At 52.0% G+C, this 21,048-nt stretch overlaps 1 protein-coding gene and 2 long non-coding RNA genes across 3 annotated transcripts; all 3 read left to right on the top strand.

Annotated features, from left to right (window-relative positions):
- The first annotated feature begins 948 nt into the window (after window positions 1-948).
- Window positions 949-19,138, top strand: LOC135404821 (ankyrin repeat domain-containing protein 26-like). The gene is made up of 6 exons (XM_064639552.1): window positions 949-1,011; window positions 1,813-2,094; window positions 2,748-2,983; window positions 3,661-3,696; window positions 18,476-18,635; window positions 19,127-19,138. Exons 1-6 carry the CDS (start codon window positions 949-951, stop codon window positions 19,136-19,138), a joined length of 789 nt encoding a protein of 262 aa, XP_064495622.1.
- On the top strand, window positions 13,493-16,601 carry LOC135405927 (uncharacterized). The gene is made up of 3 exons (XR_010426103.1): window positions 13,493-13,552; window positions 15,220-15,351; window positions 16,546-16,601. It is a non-coding gene; the product is annotated as an uncharacterized LOC135405927 (long non-coding RNA).
- Window positions 19,139-20,023: 885 nt separating the features above from the next.
- Window positions 20,024-20,801, top strand: LOC135405918 (uncharacterized). The gene is made up of 3 exons (XR_010426093.1): window positions 20,024-20,097; window positions 20,447-20,592; window positions 20,703-20,801. It is a non-coding gene; the product is annotated as an uncharacterized LOC135405918 (long non-coding RNA).
- The last annotated feature ends 247 nt before the right edge of the window (window positions 20,802-21,048 follow it).

Genomic DNA, 21,048 nt, shown 5'->3' with positions numbered 1-21,048 from the left:
CAGAAATGACGATGTACAAAGACCTGTATCTGGAGGAAGTGAAAACCAGAAGATGCCTAGCCAAGAAAGTGGAAAGGTAAGTCCCTGCTTTTTTTGGAGTGGTAATAAGAGACTCCTTTTTCTTCCTGCATTTTCCTTGGAAATCCATCTTCTCCATCTGGCCAGCATTATTGCCCTCCACTGGCCAGCAGGGTCTGATGGAGTTGCCAAGACATTCTCCTTGATATTTGAAAAGTCGTGGCAGTCAGGGGAAGTCCCAGGTGATGGGAAAAAGGGAAACTCACTGTGCCCATCTTTGAAAGGGGTGGAAAGGAGGGCCCTGGGAACTGCCAAGCTGAGTCCAGAGGAGGCCAGCAAGGTGGTTAGAAAGATGGAGCAGCTCTCCTCTGAGGAAAGGCTGGGCCAACTGCAATACTTCAGCCTGGAAAAGAGGAGGCTTTGGGGTGACCTACTGGTGGCCTTTCGGTGTGTGAAGGGAGCTTACAAGAAGGAGGAAGAGAGTGCATTTCAAAGAGCATGTGGGGAGAGGACAAGGGGGAATGGCTTCAAATGGCAAGAGAGTAGGTTTAGATTTGATCCTAGGAAGAGATTGGTCCCTGTGAGGGTGGTGAGGACCTGCAACAGGTTGCCCAGAGAAGCTGTGGATGCCCCATGGCTGGAAGTGTTCAAGGCCAGGTTGGATGGGGTTGTGAACAACCTGGTCTCGTGGAAGGTGTCCCTGGCCACAGCAGGAGGCTTGGAACGAGATGATCTTTAAGGTCCCTGCCAAGCCAAGCCATTCTAGGCTTGGATGCTGTCTGTGCTGTTTCTGTGAGACTGTGGGGGAAAGGCTGGTTGTTCCTGTGTTTCATGGTTTTCTTAACTAATTTGCTGTGCAGGTTGGAAAAGCTTCTGAGGCTAGAGAGGAGGAAAGTCAGGCTTAATGAAGAGAAAGAAAGCCAGCCCCAGATGGAGGAAATGAAGAAGAGTTATTCTGAAAAGGTCAAGGAAGTTGACAGATTACGAAGAGAGGTGAGCCGCGCTCTGGGTGGGGCTTTTTGGTTGTTCCTTCTTTTGAAAGCTGGGAGATGCTTTCCCTCTATTTCTTGTCATGTTGATGATTTTTTTCCCTTGTCTGCATTTTGGGTGTGATGGGCTTTTCTTAATGCTCCTTCTGCTGTTGCAGTGGGAGATGACTCTAAGTAATCCGGAGGTAGTTCTCCTTCTGGGGAAAGATGCAAATGTTAAGGACAAAGCAGTAAGGTGTAAGGGCTGATGGAGGCCAGGCTGTCCTGCAGAGGAAGGGCGAGGCGAGAGTGGCAGCCAGCCTGGCAGGGTGTGTGAGCTGAGGGGCCAGGGAGCCGTCCCACAGGCCCTGAGCAGGAAGAGCAGAACAGGTCCCCTGAGAGTGAGCGGGGTCAGCCAAGAGTGCAGATCCCCCGGCTGGGCCTGAGGGATGGGCAGGTCCTTGCAGGACATCACGTGCATGGGCTGAGAGCAGTGGGGCCCAGCTGAGGCCTGGCTGCAGCTTGAGGGAGGCTGTGACAGCGTCCTCTGGGTGTGACAGATGAATTGCAGTGATTCCTTTGGAGTGCAGAAGCTTGGAGCATTTTTGCAGGAGGAACTCGGAAAGGATGGGAAGCTGAGGAATCCTATGACAAATGATGGGAAAGCTGTTCTTGCTGGAAAAGAAGAGGCTGGTTGGACTTTGTTTCTAGTCCTGAGGCAGCAGATGATGAATATAGTCTCCCTGGCCGCCCCCTTTTGAGGTTTTCCCAGAATTCACTGCCTTTCCATCCCGCCGAGTTCCTGTTTTTTTCTTTCTGCCTGCAGGTTGCTGAACTTTCCCAGCAGCTGGACAGGGAATGTCAAAAGTGCACGCAGCTGGAAGCCAAAAATCAAGATTTGCAAGACGAACTGTCTACCCTGCGTGGGAAGTGCGAGAACCTGGAGATGGACAAATGCCAGCTGCAAGAAGAGCTGGCAAAACTCCGGCATCATTTGGAGACTGACTTGGTGGATCGCAGCCAACTCGAACAATGGAAAAAAGAGGTGGAAGAGCAAGCCGACCGGGAACTCAGACAAAAACTCCAGGAAGTCAATGAGTTTTTGCAAGTAAGTGAATTTCTCCCCAGCATCCACAGGCACTACGTAAACTTCTGTTGTGGCCACGGGTTTTGGTGTTTTTCTTTTGCTCCTGTATTCTGTGGGTTAGCTTCTGTCTTTACTGAAGGCAGTGGCAGAAGGCAATCTGGTTGGGCAGGAGTGCTGTCGTGGGTGTGTCACGTGCCGGCAGGTCCCTGAATGCAAAGGCTGCCCAAGGCAGATTGTCAGGTTGCAGTGCTCGGGGGGTATCTCTGTGGGCTGCTCTGGTTCTCGCTGCTCATCCTTGAATGGGTTTGGCAACTTGCAGCTGTCATGGCCAGACCTAGAGGTGCTGCTTTGTCCTTGTAGGGGGGGAAGGTGCTCCGAAAAGGAGTCACTTAAATGACAGGGGTGGGGGATGCTCTTCTTGTCTTTGAAGAATCCTTTTCGCTGTGCTCTGTCCTACAGATACAGTGTGTCTTCCTTAGTAGCTTTGAATAAGAGTGCAAAGAATTGTTTGCCTTGGTAGCTGCTGGGTTCTGCCTTGGTTGCTGCTGGGAGTGAGGAGGCAGAGCCGCCTCTCTGTGCAGAGCTGGGCCCTTGGAACTGGGTGTGTGCAATTTTGTGCTGGGCAGAGCTCTCTCTTTTTCTTGTGGTGGTTGAAGGTGCACTGTCTCCTTCAGGCACAGGCAGCCCACCAGGACACATTAGAAAAAATCCGAAGCAGTCATCTGGACTCCCTGAAAAACCAGTTAGAAGAGAGAATTAGAGATCTTGACCGTGCACTGGGAAGGATAAGAAGCAACCAAGCAGAAAGACCTTTTCAAAAAGAATCCACCCAGGCAGAAGTGGAAAAGTATAAAGAACTGTATGTGGTGGAAGCAAAAAGCAGAAAAAGCCTAGCCAAGAGACTGGAAAGGTAAGTCCCTGCTTTTTTTTACTGGTACTAAGAGACTCCTTTTTCCTCGTGCATTTTCCTTCTTAAATCCCTTTTCTACATCTGGCCAGCGTCAGGTGTGAAAGCAGAACGTGGCATCTTTGTGGGGAAAGTTCCTTCAGACCTTGCCTTCATCAGACCTGTCTTCCTTTCTCTTTAGAGTTCCAGCAGTAACAGCACAGTAGCGCCACTCTGGCATTGCTGGTGTCTTTTTCAAGTTGCTGTTGTTTTAGCAGGCAGTCTTTTTGCCAGTCTCTAATCTCCTCATCCTGTGGGGGAGAGAAAAGACGAATCTTGTACCCTTTCCTGTTTGAATGAGGAGAGGCCTCTCGGAGAAGAGAGTTGGATTCTGTGAATCCAAACTAAGAAGGCTCTTGTTTGGCTTCGGTTTTGGCAGCGGGTCTGAGGGTTGAGCTTTCCTTGAGAAGGCCAGGGTAGGCCAGAGTTCTTCTGGAGGTGACACTGGCTGCTCCTTGCACTTGGTGTGATTTCTTAGAAACAGGCCCTGGGAACAAGCTCCGATCAAAGGATGTGCTGGTTTTGGACGCTCTTCATGCCCTTGGCTTTTAGAAGTGGGGTAATAGTGAAGGCTGTGGAGGGTAACTTTGCGAAAGCCTTCCTGCCAAAGATGACTCTGTGTGTGCTTGTGAATGTTTCAGAGCTAATGAGAGACTTGCAGAGGCCAACACCAAGCTCTTTTTGGAGTGCCACAGAAGCAGATCTGCAGTCCCAAGCAGCGCCGTCATCGGACACCTGGCTGCAAATCCACTTCTGGATTCAACTGGCCTGGGACGTCTTGGCACCGGTTTGGGACCGAGCAGAAGCCTGGGTCTCAGGCATCTGTGGTAAAGTGGAAGACTTCTGGTCATCAGGTTTGTCCAAATTTTCCAGAGTGGTCCAAGGCCCAAAAATACGGAACTGGAAGCAATGAGCTGTGGAACTCCATTCTTTGACAAGAGAAACCGTGGGAAAGAGCACTGTGGCGCAGGAACCTCCCCCCTAAGTTCTCCACTAAATTGACACATAGGGTGTGTGTGACCTATTTGAAATGGCTGATGTCACCGTGAGTGCCAAATGCCACCAGACATCTGTGAGACACCTTTTTCTTCATCAGTGATCTTCGTTCTAGCAGTTTCTTCCCTGGACCTTGCTTTAATCTGTTACTCTGGATAGGAGGCATTTGCTGGTGTAGTTCCTGCTACGTCTTCCTCCATGAAACAGCAGAGCTCCCTACTCCTTGGGAAGTCTTCACGGCCTTCTAATTTTGCGGCAATGCTGCAAGCTCTGCAATACCGCTGGTCCGAGTATGCCCTGTAGTCAGCAGTCAGTGTGATAGCACATCCCTGCCAGACTGCAGAGCATGATAGCAGGAGACGTGGAAACCACGCGCCAGGAGTTGTAATCAGCGGGACAGGCGCGTAGCATGGGATTGAGGCATGGGCAAGCAGGAGGCTTGGAAGCAGATGATCTTTAAGGTCCCTTTAAGGTCCCCTTTTGGGGTTTTCCCGGAATTCACTGCCTTTCCATCCCGCTGAGTTCTTTTTTTGTTCTTTCTGTCTGCAGGTTGCTGAACTTTCCCGGCAGCTGGAGAGGGAATGTCAAAAGCGCACGCAGCTGGAAGCCACAAGTCAGGGTTTGCAAGACGAGCTGTCTAGCCTGCGTGGGAAGTGGGAAAACCTGGAGAAGAGCAAATGCCAACTGCAAGAAGAGCTGGCAAAGCTCCAGCCTCATTTGGAGACCAGTGTGGTGGATGGCAGCCAGATCATGGCTAGGCTTGGCCAACGAAGATTTGGAAGGGCTCTCCCCACATTTGCTACAAGCGCGCTGGTGGCTAAAGAGGCCAATGCGAGACAGTCAAGATGGGTTGCAAAAGGCACAGCAGAAAGACTCCTTGGATGGGATCGGCAAGACACGATTCTTTCTGCGTTGTCTTCTCTCTTCGATGGTGATCCTGCGTGCGTTCTCAAAGGAAGCAACAGCGTTAGAGACAGTGTGTCTGCAGACCTCTCGATTGGAGGCCAGAGTAGACCAGCGCTGGAGACCAATGTGGCCAAGGTTGAGATGTTGCTTCAGGGAGTCCTCGTGGCTCCTTTTGCGGGCTCCTCTCTTGCGGCAGCCAGTGGCAAGTTTGCCATAGATCACGATCTTAGGGAGGCGGTAGTCCTCCATCCTGGAGACGTGCCCTGCCCAACGCAGCCGTGTTCTCAGCAACATGGCCTCAGTGCTGGTAATTGCTGCCTGTTGTAGAACAGACGTATTAGTTCCGTAATCTGAGCAGCGGATGTTTAGGATTGTACGGAGACAGCGTTGATGGAAGCGTTCGAGGAGTCACAGGTGGTGGCGGTAAATGAGCCATGATTCGGACCCATCTGAGAGAGTAGACAGCACTATGGCTCTGTAAACCCTGATCTTTGTACTTTTCTTCAGGTGTTTATTTACAAGGACTCCCCGAAACAACCTCTCAGCCTTGGCCATATTGATCAACATAACTGGTCTACTCTGACCTCCAATCGGGAGGTCTGGAGACACACTATCTTTAACGTGCTTTTGAGAAAGCACGCAGGATCACTCTTGAGGAGAAAAGACAACGCAGAAAGAATCATGCCTTGCAGAATATATCTCCTAAGGAGTCTTTCTGCTGTGCCTTTTGCAACCGGCCGTGTCTATCTCGTGTTGGCCTTTTTAGCCACCAACGCGCTTGTAACAGACGTGGGTAGATCCCTTCCCAAATCTTCGTTCGTGAAACCTGGCCATGATGATGATGATGATGATGATGATTATTTCACCAGACTCTTTATGGAGTCTTCCGAAAGCTCTCGATGCCTTTGGTAACCTGTTGTGTCCCCTAGTAGGGGCAGTATCCAGTTCATTCTTCACGGGTTGTTGTGTAATGGACTGAATTGCTGAGTCTTGACCTACACGGTTGGTCCTGAAAAGAGTCTGAAAGTGTTCAGAGCATCAATTTAGAACGGCGGTTTCACCTGTGAGAAGCATTTGACCATCTGCGCTGAGTAGAGGGCTTTGGGCCTGGTCTGTCGGTCCATATGCTGTTTTCAAGGCCTCCTAGAATCCTCTGTGATCACCCGTATCTGCGCATAATTGAATTTTTCCTGCTAGATTGATCCACCCCTTGTTTTGGATGTCACGAAGTTGCTGTTGGAGGTTGCTGCCTGCGAGACGAAAGGCCGCTTTTCTTCCATGAGCAGAAGGCTGAGCAAGGTGTGCTCGGTGGGCAGTTCTCTTTTTCCTCCACAAATCCTGGATCTCTTGACTGTTTTCATCCAAGCAGCCCTTGTTCTTCTTGAAGGAGAAACCTAAGGATTCTTCAGAGGACTGCAGGATGCTATTTTCCATAGGTTGCCCAAATGATTCAGGAGAGGGATCTATGGAATGATCCTGGAGCCTAGTTTGAAGGTTTGCCTGAAAGCTGTCTCTCCCTTTAGCTGATTGAAGATCTTTAACTTGGAATCTCCTGCTCGGAATACCGGCCCTTTTAGGTTTGAACTTAAGGTTGAAGTGAAGTTTACAGCCAAACAGAACACTAGAAAAGGGATGTGGAAGAACGCGCCGAGCAGGAAATAAGACCAAAACTACAAGTCTGGTTCTCTACTCAACTGGGCTGGAACATCTTGTCAACAATTTGAGTCTGAACAATCTCAGTCTGTGAGGAGGCTCTTGACTCCCGCTAGGTGTTCTTATGCCAACTTGGTCTTGAATAAACTGAAGAGTCTAGTAGGTGTCCTTGTTTTCTTCTGTTGCCCCTGCCGGCTTTGCTTCTGCCATTCCCCGATCCCAAGGCTGTCCCCTCTTCTTCCCTCTGCTTTCCTGTGGGACAGGTGGGGACCTGTCCAGCTTGGGCAGAAAGGGCCTGGCTGCCAGAACTGTCCCGACATTTGAGGAGAACTGCTGCGTTTGGTGACAGAATTGGAGCTCTTTGGACCTAGGTGGGAGGGATGAGGAGAGTCCTATTTTTGAAGGTTTATTAAGGCTTTCTTCCCGGGCCGGGAGTTAAGACTTCTCTCTCTGCCCTTGGTCTGAGTGCAAATCAGTGCGGCAGACAATTTCAAGGCTGAAAGAGAAGCCAGGCCTGAAGGCCGAGCCGGAGCTCTCCTCTGCTCCCTTCAGCTCTGCTCACAGCTGCATCTTCAGCCCGTCCCAGAGGCCAGGCAAATGCATCCCCTTCCTCCGTGAAGGCTTGAAGCACAGTCGTGTTAAGATCCTGGCCGACAGGTGAGCTATTGCTTCTACTGGGTTGCCAGAGTCTTCCAGTGCTTTCGAGCCCTCCTCTTTGTGTTCTGGGCAGAAGACAATGGGTGAGCTTGTGGTAGTCATAAAACACAGGCAACTCCCTGATCCTGTGGGAAGCGGATGGGTTTGTAGCCCGCTGTAAGAGGGAAAGTTGGGAAGGATGCTGAAGCTGAAACCATACGCCGTTGAAATCTCAACCCAAACAATCTTTATTCCCAAGAGGTGGCCAACAAAAGGAAAAAACCCCAAGAGAGAGGAAGGAGGAGAAAAATAAGCCCTCGGTACGACTCCCCCAGTTGCCCAGGTGTTGCTTCTGAAGTTATCTTCCCGACCCAGAAGGCCTAGAATTGCCCAGAGCAGAAGCTGCATTCTGGGAGAGTCGGCAGGCTCACAAGATAGCCGGCGTGCCCACCAAAGGCAACGTTGTCCTTTGATGTGAAGCTTGCGTCTGCCGAGCACGAGCCATCCGCTTTTTATCCAATTGATTGGCGATGTCCACCTGGGCAGGTGTGGTCAGCACCGCCCAGCCAGAGGCCTTCAGTCCCTCCCAATGTTCTGGAAGCGGTGCCCCTTCTGCGCACGCGTGTGTCCTTTGGAATCCCCCCCGTGCTTGCGCGCTGTACTTCAGGGGGTCTTTTCTAAATGAGTCTGGGGGCGTACTCCATCACCCTCCTGTTCCCTTTTTTCTTCAAATGCCCTTGGAAGGTGATCAGGCAATAATAAGACACCAATTAATTGTAGTTTGTCCAAAACGCTTCCTTCAAGGACGAAGTTGCTGTTTCTCAGTGCTTGTTTTCTCCTAAGTTGGCAGGAAAAGGATAGACCCTCCCAGGCGGCTGGGCCAAAGACAGACCAAAAGTATCAACATCCAATTAAGCCCCGATACACCCGCAAAGAAAAAGGGAAATTTCTTCAGCCCGCTTGCGGTGCATTGTAGCGTCCCTCCCCTGAGCAAGCTGGTGCAGAAGTTGTGGGCCTTCACTTGGTGTTGTCATTGGGACCAAGTGGGACAAGATGTGTTTGAAAGTTTCTTGCTGCCCTGCTGTGTGCTGCCTGTTGGCTGGTGGAGCATCAGCAGAGCAGAAACTGACTGTTGGCATCTGGCAAAGCAGCAGGTGAGAGCAGTTGCGAGGGGGGGAGGGGGGGACGAGGTGTCTGCTCTTCAAGAGGGACAATGTCAGGGTTGAAAACAAGTCTGTGGGAAGGCAGACAGAGCTAAACAAGTCCCTGTAAGTCTGTAAATGCTGAACCATCATGGTGTGATGCAGGGCAGCCAATTGTGATATATGTTTATGAAAAAACACCAATGGTATTTTAACATGTATGTTATGCCCAGGGCTATGAGTCAGTGTTCTGTTCCAATAAAGGTTCTTTCCTCTCCTGTCTTGTTGCTTGGAAGTAGACTGTCTGCGTATTTTCTTTTATTGACTGCCACAACAATAACAGGACAAGAGAAAGGAGTTGGGGAATTGTCCTGGAAGTCTGGTCTGGTGGGCTTGGAGCACTGGGTGGGCATTTCTTGAGAGCTGTGGTGGCCCCCGCCTGCTTGGGCTGGGATGTCACTTCATGCTGAGCCTCATTTGATGGCAGTGTGCCCAGAGGCAGCCCGGCTCCAGGCTGAAGCAAAAAGCCAGAGCGGGTGATGCGGGAGCTGCTCCAGCGCCTACCGCAGCCTGCGGCCCGGTGGGAGCGTCCCGGGCCCTGCCCCGGGGCGCCCTGAGGCGGGGCAGTGCCCACTCCCGCCGGCCGCCCTCACAAGGCCCAGGCCGCCTCCTTCCCACAAGGCCCAGCAGGGCCGCCCTCACACCTGCCCCGCCCTGCCCTGTCCCGCCCGGCCCCACCCTGCCCCGTGGCCTCTGTCACACCCCACGCTGACGTGCTGAGCCTTCCACCAGCCATTGTGACGCCACAGGCGCCAGTCGGGCACGGCTTTGTTGGTACCCGCAGCCGGCGCCCAGAGCTGCTGTAGCCTCTCGGGGAGCAGCAGCACATCCCGCTCGGGGAGCATTGCGCGCCTGCATCGCCGTCTTGGCAGCTGCAGGCCACGACCACTGCGCAGGGCGACCTCGTCTGCCTTGTGCTTCATACCCTGTGCCCGTCCTTATTCTCGTCCCCTTTGTCACCCTCCCCCTAAACCTCGCCCCGTCCCATTCCTCATCCCCACTTGGCTCCCGGCAGCCCGCCGGGGCCTTCTTGCCCTTCCTGCTGCTGGGAGCTCCAAGCAGGGCCATGCCGTGGCTTCTGAGCAAGGAGCGACGGCAGTCGCCCTCCAGCAGCCCCAGTGGGCAGCCCTGGGCTGCCACCAGCTCCAGCAGCGCCTCCCAGCTCCGGGAGCAGGGGCTGGGCAGGCTGCACCGCGCGGCCGCCCGCGGTGACCTGGGCTGGCTGAGGCGCTGGCGCTGGTACGTCAAGGTAGTCGGCATCGACAGGCCAGACCAGGAGATGCGGTGAGTTCTGGGCCACGCTGATGGCACACCTTGGCTGCTCCTGAGCCAAGCTGCAGTAGTCCTCGGCAGCCCTCTCTTAGGGACAAGGCTTGAAAAGTGACATTTGCCCTGTCAGCTGGGACAGGGAACTCTTGAGCTTTTCACTGCTCCGAGCTGCCGGCCGGGCTCCAGCGCTGTTGCAAACGCGTGTTGCCAACCTGCCCCTTGGCCGTGCTCTCTCTGCAGGGCTGTTCTGCAGCTGCTCAGTCCTCACCTGTTCTCTTCTGCCCTCTGGCTCATCAGGGCAGGGTTGCAGCAGCAGCAGCAGGAGCAGCAGGAGGAGCAGAGTCCGGGCAGGGTCCCCAGGGTGCTGGGTAGAGACACAGCTTGGGCTCGTCCTTTGTCTGTCTGGGTTAAGAGTGTCTGTTTAATTTTTAGGACACCTCTACATCTGGCTTCAGCCAATGGCCATGCAGATGTCGTGAGATATCTGCTAAGAAAGAACAGCCAGCCCAACCTCACTGACAACTTCAAGAGAACGGCCCTGATGAAGGTGTGTGGAATGCCTTCTGAGCTTGGAGGTGGGGCTCAGTGCTGGGGTGTTAAAGGGGAGGTGTCTGGCAGGATTCCTTGCAGGGCAGGGCCATAGAAACACACCTATTGCAATGGGCACGGCACAGCCTCTGTTAGCTGATCTTTGCAGATGGTCTTCTATGGCAGCACTCAGGAGCTGAGGGCGTTGTGACAGAGGGGGATGGAAAAGTTGGAAGCCTTTCCCTTTTGGTGTGTTGTTGCCAGGCAGTCCAGCAGGAGCAGGAAGAATGTGTTGCTGTTCTGCTGGAACACGGTGCCGACCCCAATCTGGCAGACGCTGACGGCAACACTGCCCTTCACCTGGCTGTGCTCTCTAAAAACACAGCTGTAGCAGGGCTGTTACTGGAGCATCATGCCAACAGTGATGCTCAGAACCAGGTAACCTTGGCATGTGGCTAAAGCTGCTCTTTCCAACAGCTGCAGAGCTTGTCTGTGTCTTTCTAATGGGGATTCTTTCTCCTTTTAGTGGGGATTTACCCCCTTGAAACTTGCAGCCTTGCAACAGCACGAGGAGATTCTGGAGTGCCTTGTGAGCAAAGCAGCTGACAGGCCTGCTCAAGCCCAGGGGGAAAGGTGAGGGCTTTGTCAAAACAGCCCCCGGGTGTTCTGGGTAGTCTGCAAGTGTGACCCAGGCGAGGGGCGTGGCAATGAGCTGGGAAAAAGAAGGAGCAGCCCCGTGGAAGCAGTTCCCCGTGGGACTGGTGAATGCAGGTCTGCCCTTGGCTGCTCTCGTACCTCAGGGGCTCTCGTCCTTTGCCCGCTGAGGTCTGCAAGAAAGCCTTGTCTGTGGTGCCCTCCCCACACCCAGAGCCAGAGCCCCGGGGAAACTTGCCAGTAGCTCAGCAGCGGGGCTGCTCTGCAGGCCAGGGGGGTTTGAGGCACGGCAGAGTTGGGGCGTTCAGTGCTCTGAAGGGAAGCGTTGGGGGAAAGAGAAGCAACACTGTCCCAGGGGACACGAGGGGCTCCGAGCACAGAAGGAGAAAACTTCCTGCCATGGAGATGGTCAGGGGGTCGAAGGGCTTGCCCTGGGAGTTTGTGCAGCCGCATCTGGGGGGACTTTGAAGAGCAGTGCAAGGAGCCCTGAACAGCACGGCCTGAGCTGGTAGTTGAGGCTGCTTTAGGGAGGCCCCTTGGAAGAGAAATTCTCCAGTGCTTCCATGGACTTGGCTTTGCTTTCATGGAGCTTGTAGGAAAGGGGGGAAGAGCTGTTTTGGGAGCAAGCAGGGGAAAAGTGATGCAGGATCAGACATGTTTCCAATGAAATTTTGCATGCTTTAGGACTGCTCTTGTGGTTCCTGGAAGCCATGGGGCTCACCTGGAGGAAGATAATCTGCGCTTGCAGGAGGAGCTGGACAGGGCTGAGCCGGAGGTATGGAAAGCCTGTCCCCACAGGGAGAAACCTGGGGGTGCCTGTTGCTTCCTATCCATCCTGAAAACGGACAAACCAGTGTTCATTGTGTTCATTGGGGAGTAGAAGTGAAGCTTTGAAGGGACTTGAATGGATTGCAGTTCTTTGGGCCGAGGGGATGCACACAGACATGCAGCACCTGAGTTCTTCAGCAGCAGCTGGCTCCTCTCTGGAAAAGCTCCCCTGACAACTGTGGATTCTTCCCGTGGTTTTACAGCTGCAGGAGGAGGAAGGAAAGCATCTTCAGTCTGAGCATTGTGTTCCTGACTTGAAGAGTGCCTTGGATGCCAAGAAAAGAGAGGCATTAACTTCTTCCCAGGAACTGCAGGACCTCCTGGAAGAAGACGCGCAAGAGTAAGAGAGTAACCCAGTGAAGCGAGGGGTCTGTGGCTTTGGGGGATTGGGTGGAAACAGGAGGACAGTCAGTGGGATTTTGAAGGACACTTCTGCTGTGGCTTCTGTTCCTTAGCACAGTTTGTCTGGCATTGGGTTTTCTGGTAATAAGAGCTGTATTTCTTCTTAAGCTTTGCCAGTGAGAACAGCAGATTGGAAGGCACTGTCCAGCAGCCAAGCGAGAGCGTTGAAGCCCTTCCGAGAGCCCTGCAAGCCTCTGCCTCAGTAAGCTGGTGCTAAATTTGCCTTCCTGTGACTCTTGAGCCTAGTTGCCTATTTCTGTGGGGCAACTGTCAGATGAAGTTTTCCTGGAGAGCCTGGGGAGCTCAGTTTCTGCCTTCTCCTCAGCCTTCTCCTCAGCAGAGGCTGCTCAGAAAGCAGCCTGGTCCTTTCCCCAGCTGCTACAAAAGCCCTGAGGGTATTTGGTGTGCTGGACACTGGAGGAATTCTTAGATTCTAAATGAGGAGTTTCATCATGAGCTCCAAGGGACCCAGAAGTATTGCTGCCAGAAGTGTCTCCCAAATTCTTAAGTTTTTAGGTGTAAAGTTTCTTCTTTCTGTCGGGGAATCTTTCAAGTGTTTTCTAGGCTCGTTTCCAGTAGATGATAAATACAGTTGCCATGGCCACCCCCTTGAGAGGTTTTCCCAGAATTCAGTGCCTTTAGACCATGCTGAGTTTTCTTTTCTTTTTTTTTTCTGTGTCCAGGGTGGTGAACTTTCCCAGCAGCTGGACATGGAGCCTGGAACAGGCATGCAGCTCGAGGCCCCAAACCGGGCTTTGCAAGAAGAGCTGTCCACTCTGCTTGGGAAGTGTGAACAACTGGAGAAGAGCAAATGTCAGCTGCAAGAAGAGGTGACAAAACTCCACCACCATTTGGAGACTTTGGTGCTGGATGGCAGCCAAAGAGAACAGTGTACAGGAGAGGTGGCAGAAGGAGCTGACCAGGAAAGAAGTCCAAAGTTACAAGAGGTCAGCCTCGTTTTGCAAGTAAGTGAATTTCTCCCCAGTGTCCACAGGCTCTTCATTAGGAGCTTTGAAGCAGAGTGCTCATTTGGGCTTCTTTCCCACTGCAAAGAATTGTTTGCCCTGGCAGCTCCTGGGTTGTGCCTTGATTGCTGCTGGGAGTGAGGAGGCAGAGCCGCCTCTCTGAGTAAGGCTGGGCCCTTGGAACTGGGTGTGTGCAATTTTGTGCTGGGCAGAGCTCTCTTTTTCTTGTGGTGCTTGAAGGTGCACTGTCTCCTTCAGGCACAGGCAGCCCACCAGGCCCCACTAGGACGAACCAGAGACAGTCATTGTGAATCCATGAGAATTCAGTTGGAAGAAAGGATTAGAAATCTGGAAAGTGAATTGGAGAGGGTCAAAAACACCCAACAAGAGAGAGCTTCTCATAAAGAAGCAACGCAGGTAGAGATGGAAAGGTACAAAGAGCTGTATCTGGAGGAAGTGAAAACCAGAAGATGCCTTGCCAAGAAACTGGAAAGGTAAGTCCGTGCTTGTTTGGAGTGGTAATAGGAGAGTCCTTTTTCTTCCTGCATTTTCCTTGGAAATCCATCTTCTCCATCTGGCCAGCATTATTGCCCTCCATTGGCCAACAGGGTCTGATGGAGTTGCCAAGACACTCTCCTTGATATTTGAAAGGTCGTGGCAGTCAGGGGAAGTCCCAGGTGAGGGGAAAAAGGGAAACCCACTGTGCCCATCTTTGAAAGGGGTAGAAAGGAGGGCCCTGGGAACTGCCAACCTGTCAGCCTGCCCTCTGTGCCTGGGGAGGTGATGGAAAAGATCCTTCTAGAAGCTCTGTCAAGGCACGTGGATGACAGGGAGGTGATTGGAAGCACCAGCACAGCTTCGCCAAGGGCAAGTGCTGCTTGACCGACCTGGTGGCCTTCTAAGATGGAGTGACTGCCTCAGTGGACAAGGGCTACCCATGTCATTTCCCTGTCATTCTGGAAAGCCTTTGACACAGTCCCCCACAACATCCTTCTCTCCAAAGTGGAGAGAGACAGACTGGATGTGTGGACTGTTAGATGGATAAGAAATTGGGTGAACAGTGCCATGCAGAGGTGGTGATCAATGGCTCAGAGTGCTGAGGGCCATCAGTGCCGAGTGGTGTCCCTCAGGGGTCTGGACTGGGCCCAGTGTTCTTTAATGTCTTCACTAATGATCCAGAGGAAGGGATGGAATGCGCCCTCAGCAAATTTGCAGCTGCCACCAAGCTGAGGGGTGTGGTTGACACAGCTGATGCCATCCAGAGGGCCCTGGACCAGCTGGAGAAGTGGGCCCATGGCAATCTGCTGATGGTTTACCAAGAGCCAGTGCAAGCTGCTGGCCGTGGCTCAGGGCAGCCCCTGTATCAGTGCAGGCTGGGGGATGAAGAGGGGCAGAGCAGCCCTGCCGAGAAGCCCTTGGGCTGGAGGAGAGGCCGGACATGAGCCGGCGATGTGCGCTCGCAGCCCAGAGAGCCAATTGTGTCCTGGGCTGCGTCCAAGGCAGCGTGGCCAGCGGGTGGAGGGAGGGCATTCTGCCTCTCTGCTCTGCCCTTGGGAGAGCCCAGCTGGAGTGCTGCATCCAGCTCTGGGCTCCTCAGCACAGCAAGGACCTCCAGCTGTTGGACTGAGTCCAGAGGAGGCCACCAAGGTGCTTGGAAAGATGGAGCACCTCTGCTAGGAGAAAAGGCTGGGACAATTGCAACTCTTCAGCCTGGAAAAGAGGAGGCTTTGGGGTGACCTAATTGTGGCCTTTTGGGGTGTAAAGGGAGCCCACAAGAAGGATGAAGAGAGTGCATTTAAAAGAGCAGGTAGTGAGAGGACAAGGGGGAATGGCTTCAAATGGAAGGAGAGTAGGTTTAGATTTGATCCTGGGAAGAAATTGGTTGCTGTGAGGGTGGTGAGGAACTGCAACCGGTTGCCCAGAGAAGCTGTGGATGCCCCATGGCTGGAAGTGTTCAAGGCAGGTTGGATGGGTTGTGAACAAGCTGGTCTGGTGGAAGGTCCCTGCCAGAGCAGGAGGCTTGAACTGGATGATCTTTAAGGTCCCTGCCAAGCCAAGCCATTCTAGGCTTGGATGCTGTCTGTGCTGTTTCTGTGAGACTGTGGGGGAAAGGCTGGTTCTTCCTGTGTTTCATGGGTTTCTTCACTAATTTGCTGTGCAGGCTGGAAAAGCTTCTGAGGATAGAGAGGAGGAAACTCCGGGTTAATGAAGAGAAAGGAAGTCAGTCCAGCTGGAAGAAATGAAGAAGAGATATTCTGAAAAGGTCAAGGAAGTTGATAGATTCCAAAGAGAGGTGAGCTGCTCCTATGGGTGGGGCTCTTTGGTTGTGGTGTTCCTTCTTTTGAAAGCTGGGAGATGCTTTCCTCTGTTTCTTGTCATGTGGATGATTTTTTTTCCCTTGGCTGCATTTTGGATGTGATGGGCTTTTTTAATGCTCCTCTGCTGTTCCAGTGGGAGATGACTCGAACTAATCGGGGTAGTTCTCCTTCAGGGGAAAGATGCAAATGTTGAGGCAAAGCAGTAGGTGTAAGGGCTGATGGAGGCCAGGCTGTCCTGCAGAGGAGGGGCAAGCCAGGAGTGGCAGCCAGCCTGGCAGGTGCGTGAGCTGAGGGGCCAGGGAGCCGTCCCACAGGCCCTGAGCAAGAAGAGCAGAACAGGTCCCCTGAGAGTGAGCGGGGTCAGCCAAGAGTGCAGATCCCCCGGCTGGGCCTGAGGGATGGGCAGGTCTGCCGTCCTGGCAGGACATCACATGCATGGCGTGAGAGCAGTGGGGCCCAGCTCAGGCCTGGCTGCAGCTGGAGGGAGGCTGTGACAGCGTCCTCTGGGTGTGCCAGATGAATTGCTGCCCTGGCAGAGAGGGGAGGAACAGCGCTGTCACTGGCAGGGCACCATCAGCCCCTGAGCCCTGTCTCAGGCACGAGCTGAGCAGGAGGCACTTGAGGTTTGGCTTTTCTGCACAGTGTTGTTGCTGCCAGGGCCCAAGGAGGACAGGGGCCTCCCAGGGGAAAATCTGTCCCTTTCTTGCTCACGGGGAGCTGTTTCAGCCCATCCTGTGGCGGGGAGCCAGAAGGACTGTTCCCAGCAGTGCTTTTGAGGCTGCTGTGCCTGTGCAGCAGTGGCACAGAACCTCTGATCCCTTCTCTGCTCCTCACTCGGATCGTTGCTAAAGCGGCGTCTGTCAGAGTCACGCTTGGTTTTGAAGGCATCCTGTAGAATGGCTTCCTGCCTTTGCAGTCATTCCTTTGGAGTCCAGAAGCGTGGAGCATTTTTGCATGAGGAACTCCAAAAGGCTGGGAAGCTGAGGAATTCTACGGCAAATGATGGGAAAGCTGTTCTTGCTGGAAAAGAAAAGCCTGGTTGCACTTTGTGTCTAGTCTGAGCCAGCAGATGATGAATAAAGTCTCCCTGGCCACCCTCTTTTGGGGTTTTCCCAGAATTCACCTCCTTTACACCACACTGAGCTCCTTTTTTTATTTTCTGTCTGCAGGTTGCTGAACTTTCCCAGCAGTTGGACAGGGAACGTGAACAGTGCACGCAGCTGGGAAGCCAAAAATCAGGCTTTGCAAGAAGAGCTGTCTGCCCTGCGTGGGGAGTGCGAGAACCTGGCCATGGACAAATGCCAGCTGCAAGAAGAGCTGGCAAAACTCCACCATCATTTGGAGACCAACGTGGTGGATCGCAGCCAACTCGAACAGTGTAAAAGAGAGGTGGAAGAACAAGCAGACCAGGAAATAAGACAAAAACTCCAGGAAGTCAATGAGTTTTTGCAAGTAAGTGAATTTCTCCCCAGTGTCCACAGGCGCTACGTAAACTTCTCTTGTGACCATGGTGTTTGGTCTTTTTCTTTTGCTCCTGTATTCTGTGGGTTAGCTTCTGTCTTTGCTGAAGGCAGTGGCAGAAGGCAATCTGGTTGGGCAGGAGTGCTGTCATGGGTGTGGAATGTGCTGGCAGGTCCCTGAATCCAAAGGCTGCCCAAGGCAGATTCCCACTTTGCAGTGCCTTGGGGGGGATCTCTGTGCGCTGCTCTGCTTCTCACTGCTCATCCTTGAATGGGTTTGGCAACTTGCAGCTGTCATGGCCAGACCTACAGGTGCTGCTTTGTCTTGTAGGGGGGAAGGTGCTCAGAAAAGGAGTCACTGAAATTCCAGGGATGGCAGGGAGGGGGTGGAGGTGGAGGTGGAAGCTCTTCTTGTCTTTGAAGAATCCTTTTGGAAATGCCATGCCCTACAGACGCAGTGTCTCTTCATTAGTAGCTTTGAAGCAGAGTGCTCATTTGGGCTTCTTTCCCATGAAAAGAATTGGTTTGCCCTGGCAGCTCCTGGGTTCTGCCTTGGTTGCTGCTGGGAGTGAGGAGGCAGAGCCGCCTCTCTGAGTAAGGCTGGGCCCTTGGAACTGGGTGTGTGCAATTTTGTGCTGGGCAGAGCTCTCTTTTTCTTGTGGTGGTTGAAGGTGCACTGTCTCCTTCAGGCACAGGCAGCCCACCAGGACACCTTAGAAGAAATCAGAAGCAGTCATTGGACTCACTGAAAAAACAATTAGAAGACAGAATTAGAGATCTGGAACGTGCACTGGGAAGGACAAAAAAGCAACCAAGCAGAAAGACCTTTTCAAAAGGAATCCCCCCAGGCAGAAGTGGACAAGTACAAAGAGCTGTATCTGGTGGAAGCCAAAACCAGAAAAAGCCTCGCCAAGAAACTGGAAAGGTAAGTCCCTGCTTTTTTGGACTGGTAAGAACAGACTCCTTTTTCCTCCTGCATTTTCCTTGGAAATCCCTTTTCTACATCTGGCCAGCGTCAGGTGTGAAAGCATAACGTGGCATCTTTGTGGGGAAAGTTCCTTCAGAGCCTTCCCTTCCTCAGACCTGTCTTCCTTTCTCTTTAGAGTTCCAGCAGTAACCCCACAGCAGCACCACTCTGGCATTATTGGTGTCTTTTCAAGTTGAGGTTGTTTTAGCAGGCAGTCCTTTTTGCCAGTCTCTCCTCTCCTCATGCGTGGGTGACAGAGGAAGATGAATCTTGTGCCCCTTTCCTGTTTGAATAAGGAGAGGCCTCTGGGAGAAGAGAGTTGGATTCTGTGAATCCAAAATAAGGCGGCTCTTTCTTGGCTTCTGTTTTGGCAGCGGGTCTGAGGGTTGAGCTTTCCTTGAGAAGGCCAGGGTAGGCCAGAGTTCTTCTGGAGGTGACACTGGCTGCTCCTTGCACTTGGTGTGATTTCTTAGAAACAGGCCCTGTGAACAAGCTCAGATCAAAGGATGTGCTTGTTTGGACGCTTTTCATGCCCTTGGCTTTTAGAAGTCGAGTAGTAGCCAAGGCTGTGGAGGGGAACTTTGCAAAAGCCTTCCTGCCAAAGATGACTCTGTGTGTGCTTGGAATGTTTCAGAGCTACTGAGAGACTTGCAGTGGCCAACACCAAGCTCTTTTTGGAGCGCCACAGAAGCAGATCTGTGGTCCCAAGCAGCGCTGTCAGCGGAGTTCTGGCTGCAAGTCCACTTCTGGATTCACCTGCCTGGGACATGCTGGCATCAGTTTTGGGACTGAGCAGAAGTCTGGCTCTCAGAACACCACCCAGACACCTGTGGTAAAGCCAAGACTTCTGCTCATCAGGTTGGTACAGATTTTCCAGAGTGGTCAAAGGCCAAAAAGATTGAAATGGAAGCAATGAGCTGTGGAACTCCATTCTTTTCCAAGAGAAACTGTGGGAAAGAGCTCTGTGGCAAAGGAACCTCCCACCTAAGTTCTACCCTAAATTTACACATAGTAATCTTCTGTAGTCTGTGGGGTTTGGCAGGAAGCCAACTCCAACTGGCTACAGATGGTTTTGGTGTCAGAAGTGGGATTGTTTTGCTTCCTTTGGTTTTGTTGTGGGAACATTGTCTGGGAAAGCTGCCAAGAGCAGGTTTGTTTTGTCAACATCCCCCATTGTTTTGGGACACTCCTGGGAGAGCTGCCAAGGAGGATTTTGTTTATCTAAACATAGCTTTGTTTAGGAACAAGGAGAAAGAAAAATAATAACAATGGCCTTTTTACTAATTTTATTCCTGATTCTTGCTGGTTTTGTGCCTGTCCCAGGACATCCTGTAAGGGACCGTTCAGATGGATGGAACAAATTGCTTCCTTTCCTTAATTTCGACATCCACGGCTAGTAACCAGTTTCCTTAATGGTGGCCTTCAAGGTTTGGTAGCAAGGACTCCAAGATCAGCTCTAACCCATCCCTGCATTGTTCAACGACAATGATCCTAGTGGTGAAGGCAGCGAAATGCTACTTAAAATTGGAGAGGTGGTGCTGCATTGGTCCCCCTTGTTGTACGAAAGGAATCGCTGGAGCTTTGGGGACAAGAAGTGCCAACAGCCACGACAACTGTACACAGGCAACAGTATCGGAGGAACCGAGATGCTGTGACCCCCATCCATCCATCCAGTACATCCATGACATCATTGTGTGGGGGGGACACGAGCAGAAGTTTTTGAGTAAGGACAGAAGATCATCCAGATTCTCCTCAAGGCCGGTTTGCATCAAGAAGAGTAAGGTCAAGGGCCCTGCCCAAGAGATCCAGTTCCTAGGGCTGAAATGGCAAATGGACGACACCAGATACCAACAGACGTCCTCAACAAGATTGTAGCAATGGCTCACCCACAAACAAGAAAGAAACCCAAGCTTTTCTGGGAGCCATTGGCTTCTGGAGGATGCACATCCCAGAGTACAGCCAGATGGTGAGCCCTCTTTACTTTGTGACCTGTGAAAAGAACAATTTCCAGTGGGGTCCCTGAGCAACAACAAGCTTTCAGGCAGATCAAGCAAGAGATTGCACATGCCGTGGCTGTTGGAGCAGTCAGGACAGGACCAGAGGTAAAGAATGTGCTCTACTCTGCAGCTGGAGATAAAGGTCCCTCCTGGAGCCTCTGGCCAAAGGTGCCTGGTGAGACGTGAGGGCGACCACTGGGTTTCTGGAGCCGAAACTACAGAGGTTCTGAGGCCAATTCCACCCCTGTGGAGAAGGAAATCTTAGCAGCCTATGAAGGCATACGAGCAGCTTCAGAGGTAATTGGTACCAAAGCACAGCTCTTCTTGGCACCCCAGATGGGACCCCAGCATGCAAAGTGTAACTAGATAAGGGAAAAAGGGGTAGGGTTTATCCATTTTAGGGAAAGGGTGGCCAAAAAAGGAAATACTGCAATGCAGCAAACTTTGCCAATCAGGAGCGGGGGTCTAAGATACAGACATCAAGGGGATTTTTCATCAAACAATTTCAGGGGACAAACAAGGGAAAAACTACAAGAAATGTTAAGACACAACCGTAAAACTCGAAGGCATTGGGGTCTGAACTTCTGACAACTTCATCCAGGCTTTCATCCTCTGGAGGGTCGCACATTTCTTGTTTCTTCTCCAGCTTTCAGATTCAGCAATGTCCTCACTCCCGACAGACCAGGGTCCCCTTTCCAGAGTAATGGAGGAGCACCGTGATTTTTTAATCCAAAATTCCCGGATTTGAATGAAATGCTCTGGAAAGGCTCTGGAAATCATTGGGTGTTCACAGTGAGTCTCTGGTATCCCATCCCTGCTTCAGATGTGAAAACATGTTCCTTGCAGTCGGAATGTAAACTCATCAGCTCCATTAAACTTGAGCACTATATCCCATCATCCAGATCATCAATGAAGATGTTCACCAGGAATTGCTGATCACTGGCCTCCAGCTGGATGTTGCACTCCTGATCACCACCCTGGCCAGCAGATTTCAACCAGCCTGCTGTCTGCTCATCCAGCCCATACTTCATGGGCTTCTCTGTGAGGAGCCCTGTCTGTGTCCACTAGTACACACATTCATTTGGATTTTAAACAATCAAACAGAAGAGAGTGTTTTAACAGCAGAATTATTTTTCAAAGGGAAATAGAAGGGTAAGAGGTTTTAATTTTAATGATCATGTTTTACATGATGCTAATTGACATCTAGTAGAAATGAGAGAGCACCTTAAGAGACAAATCTACATTCTC

Source organism: Pseudopipra pipra, chromosome W (genome assembly GCF_036250125.1).
Source record: "Pseudopipra pipra isolate bDixPip1 chromosome W, bDixPip1.hap1, whole genome shotgun sequence".
Classification (NCBI taxonomy): domain Eukaryota; kingdom Metazoa; phylum Chordata; class Aves; order Passeriformes; family Pipridae; genus Pseudopipra; species Pseudopipra pipra.
The sequence above is the reverse complement of the archived record's forward strand: the minus strand, read 5'-3'. Positions and strand labels throughout refer to the sequence as shown.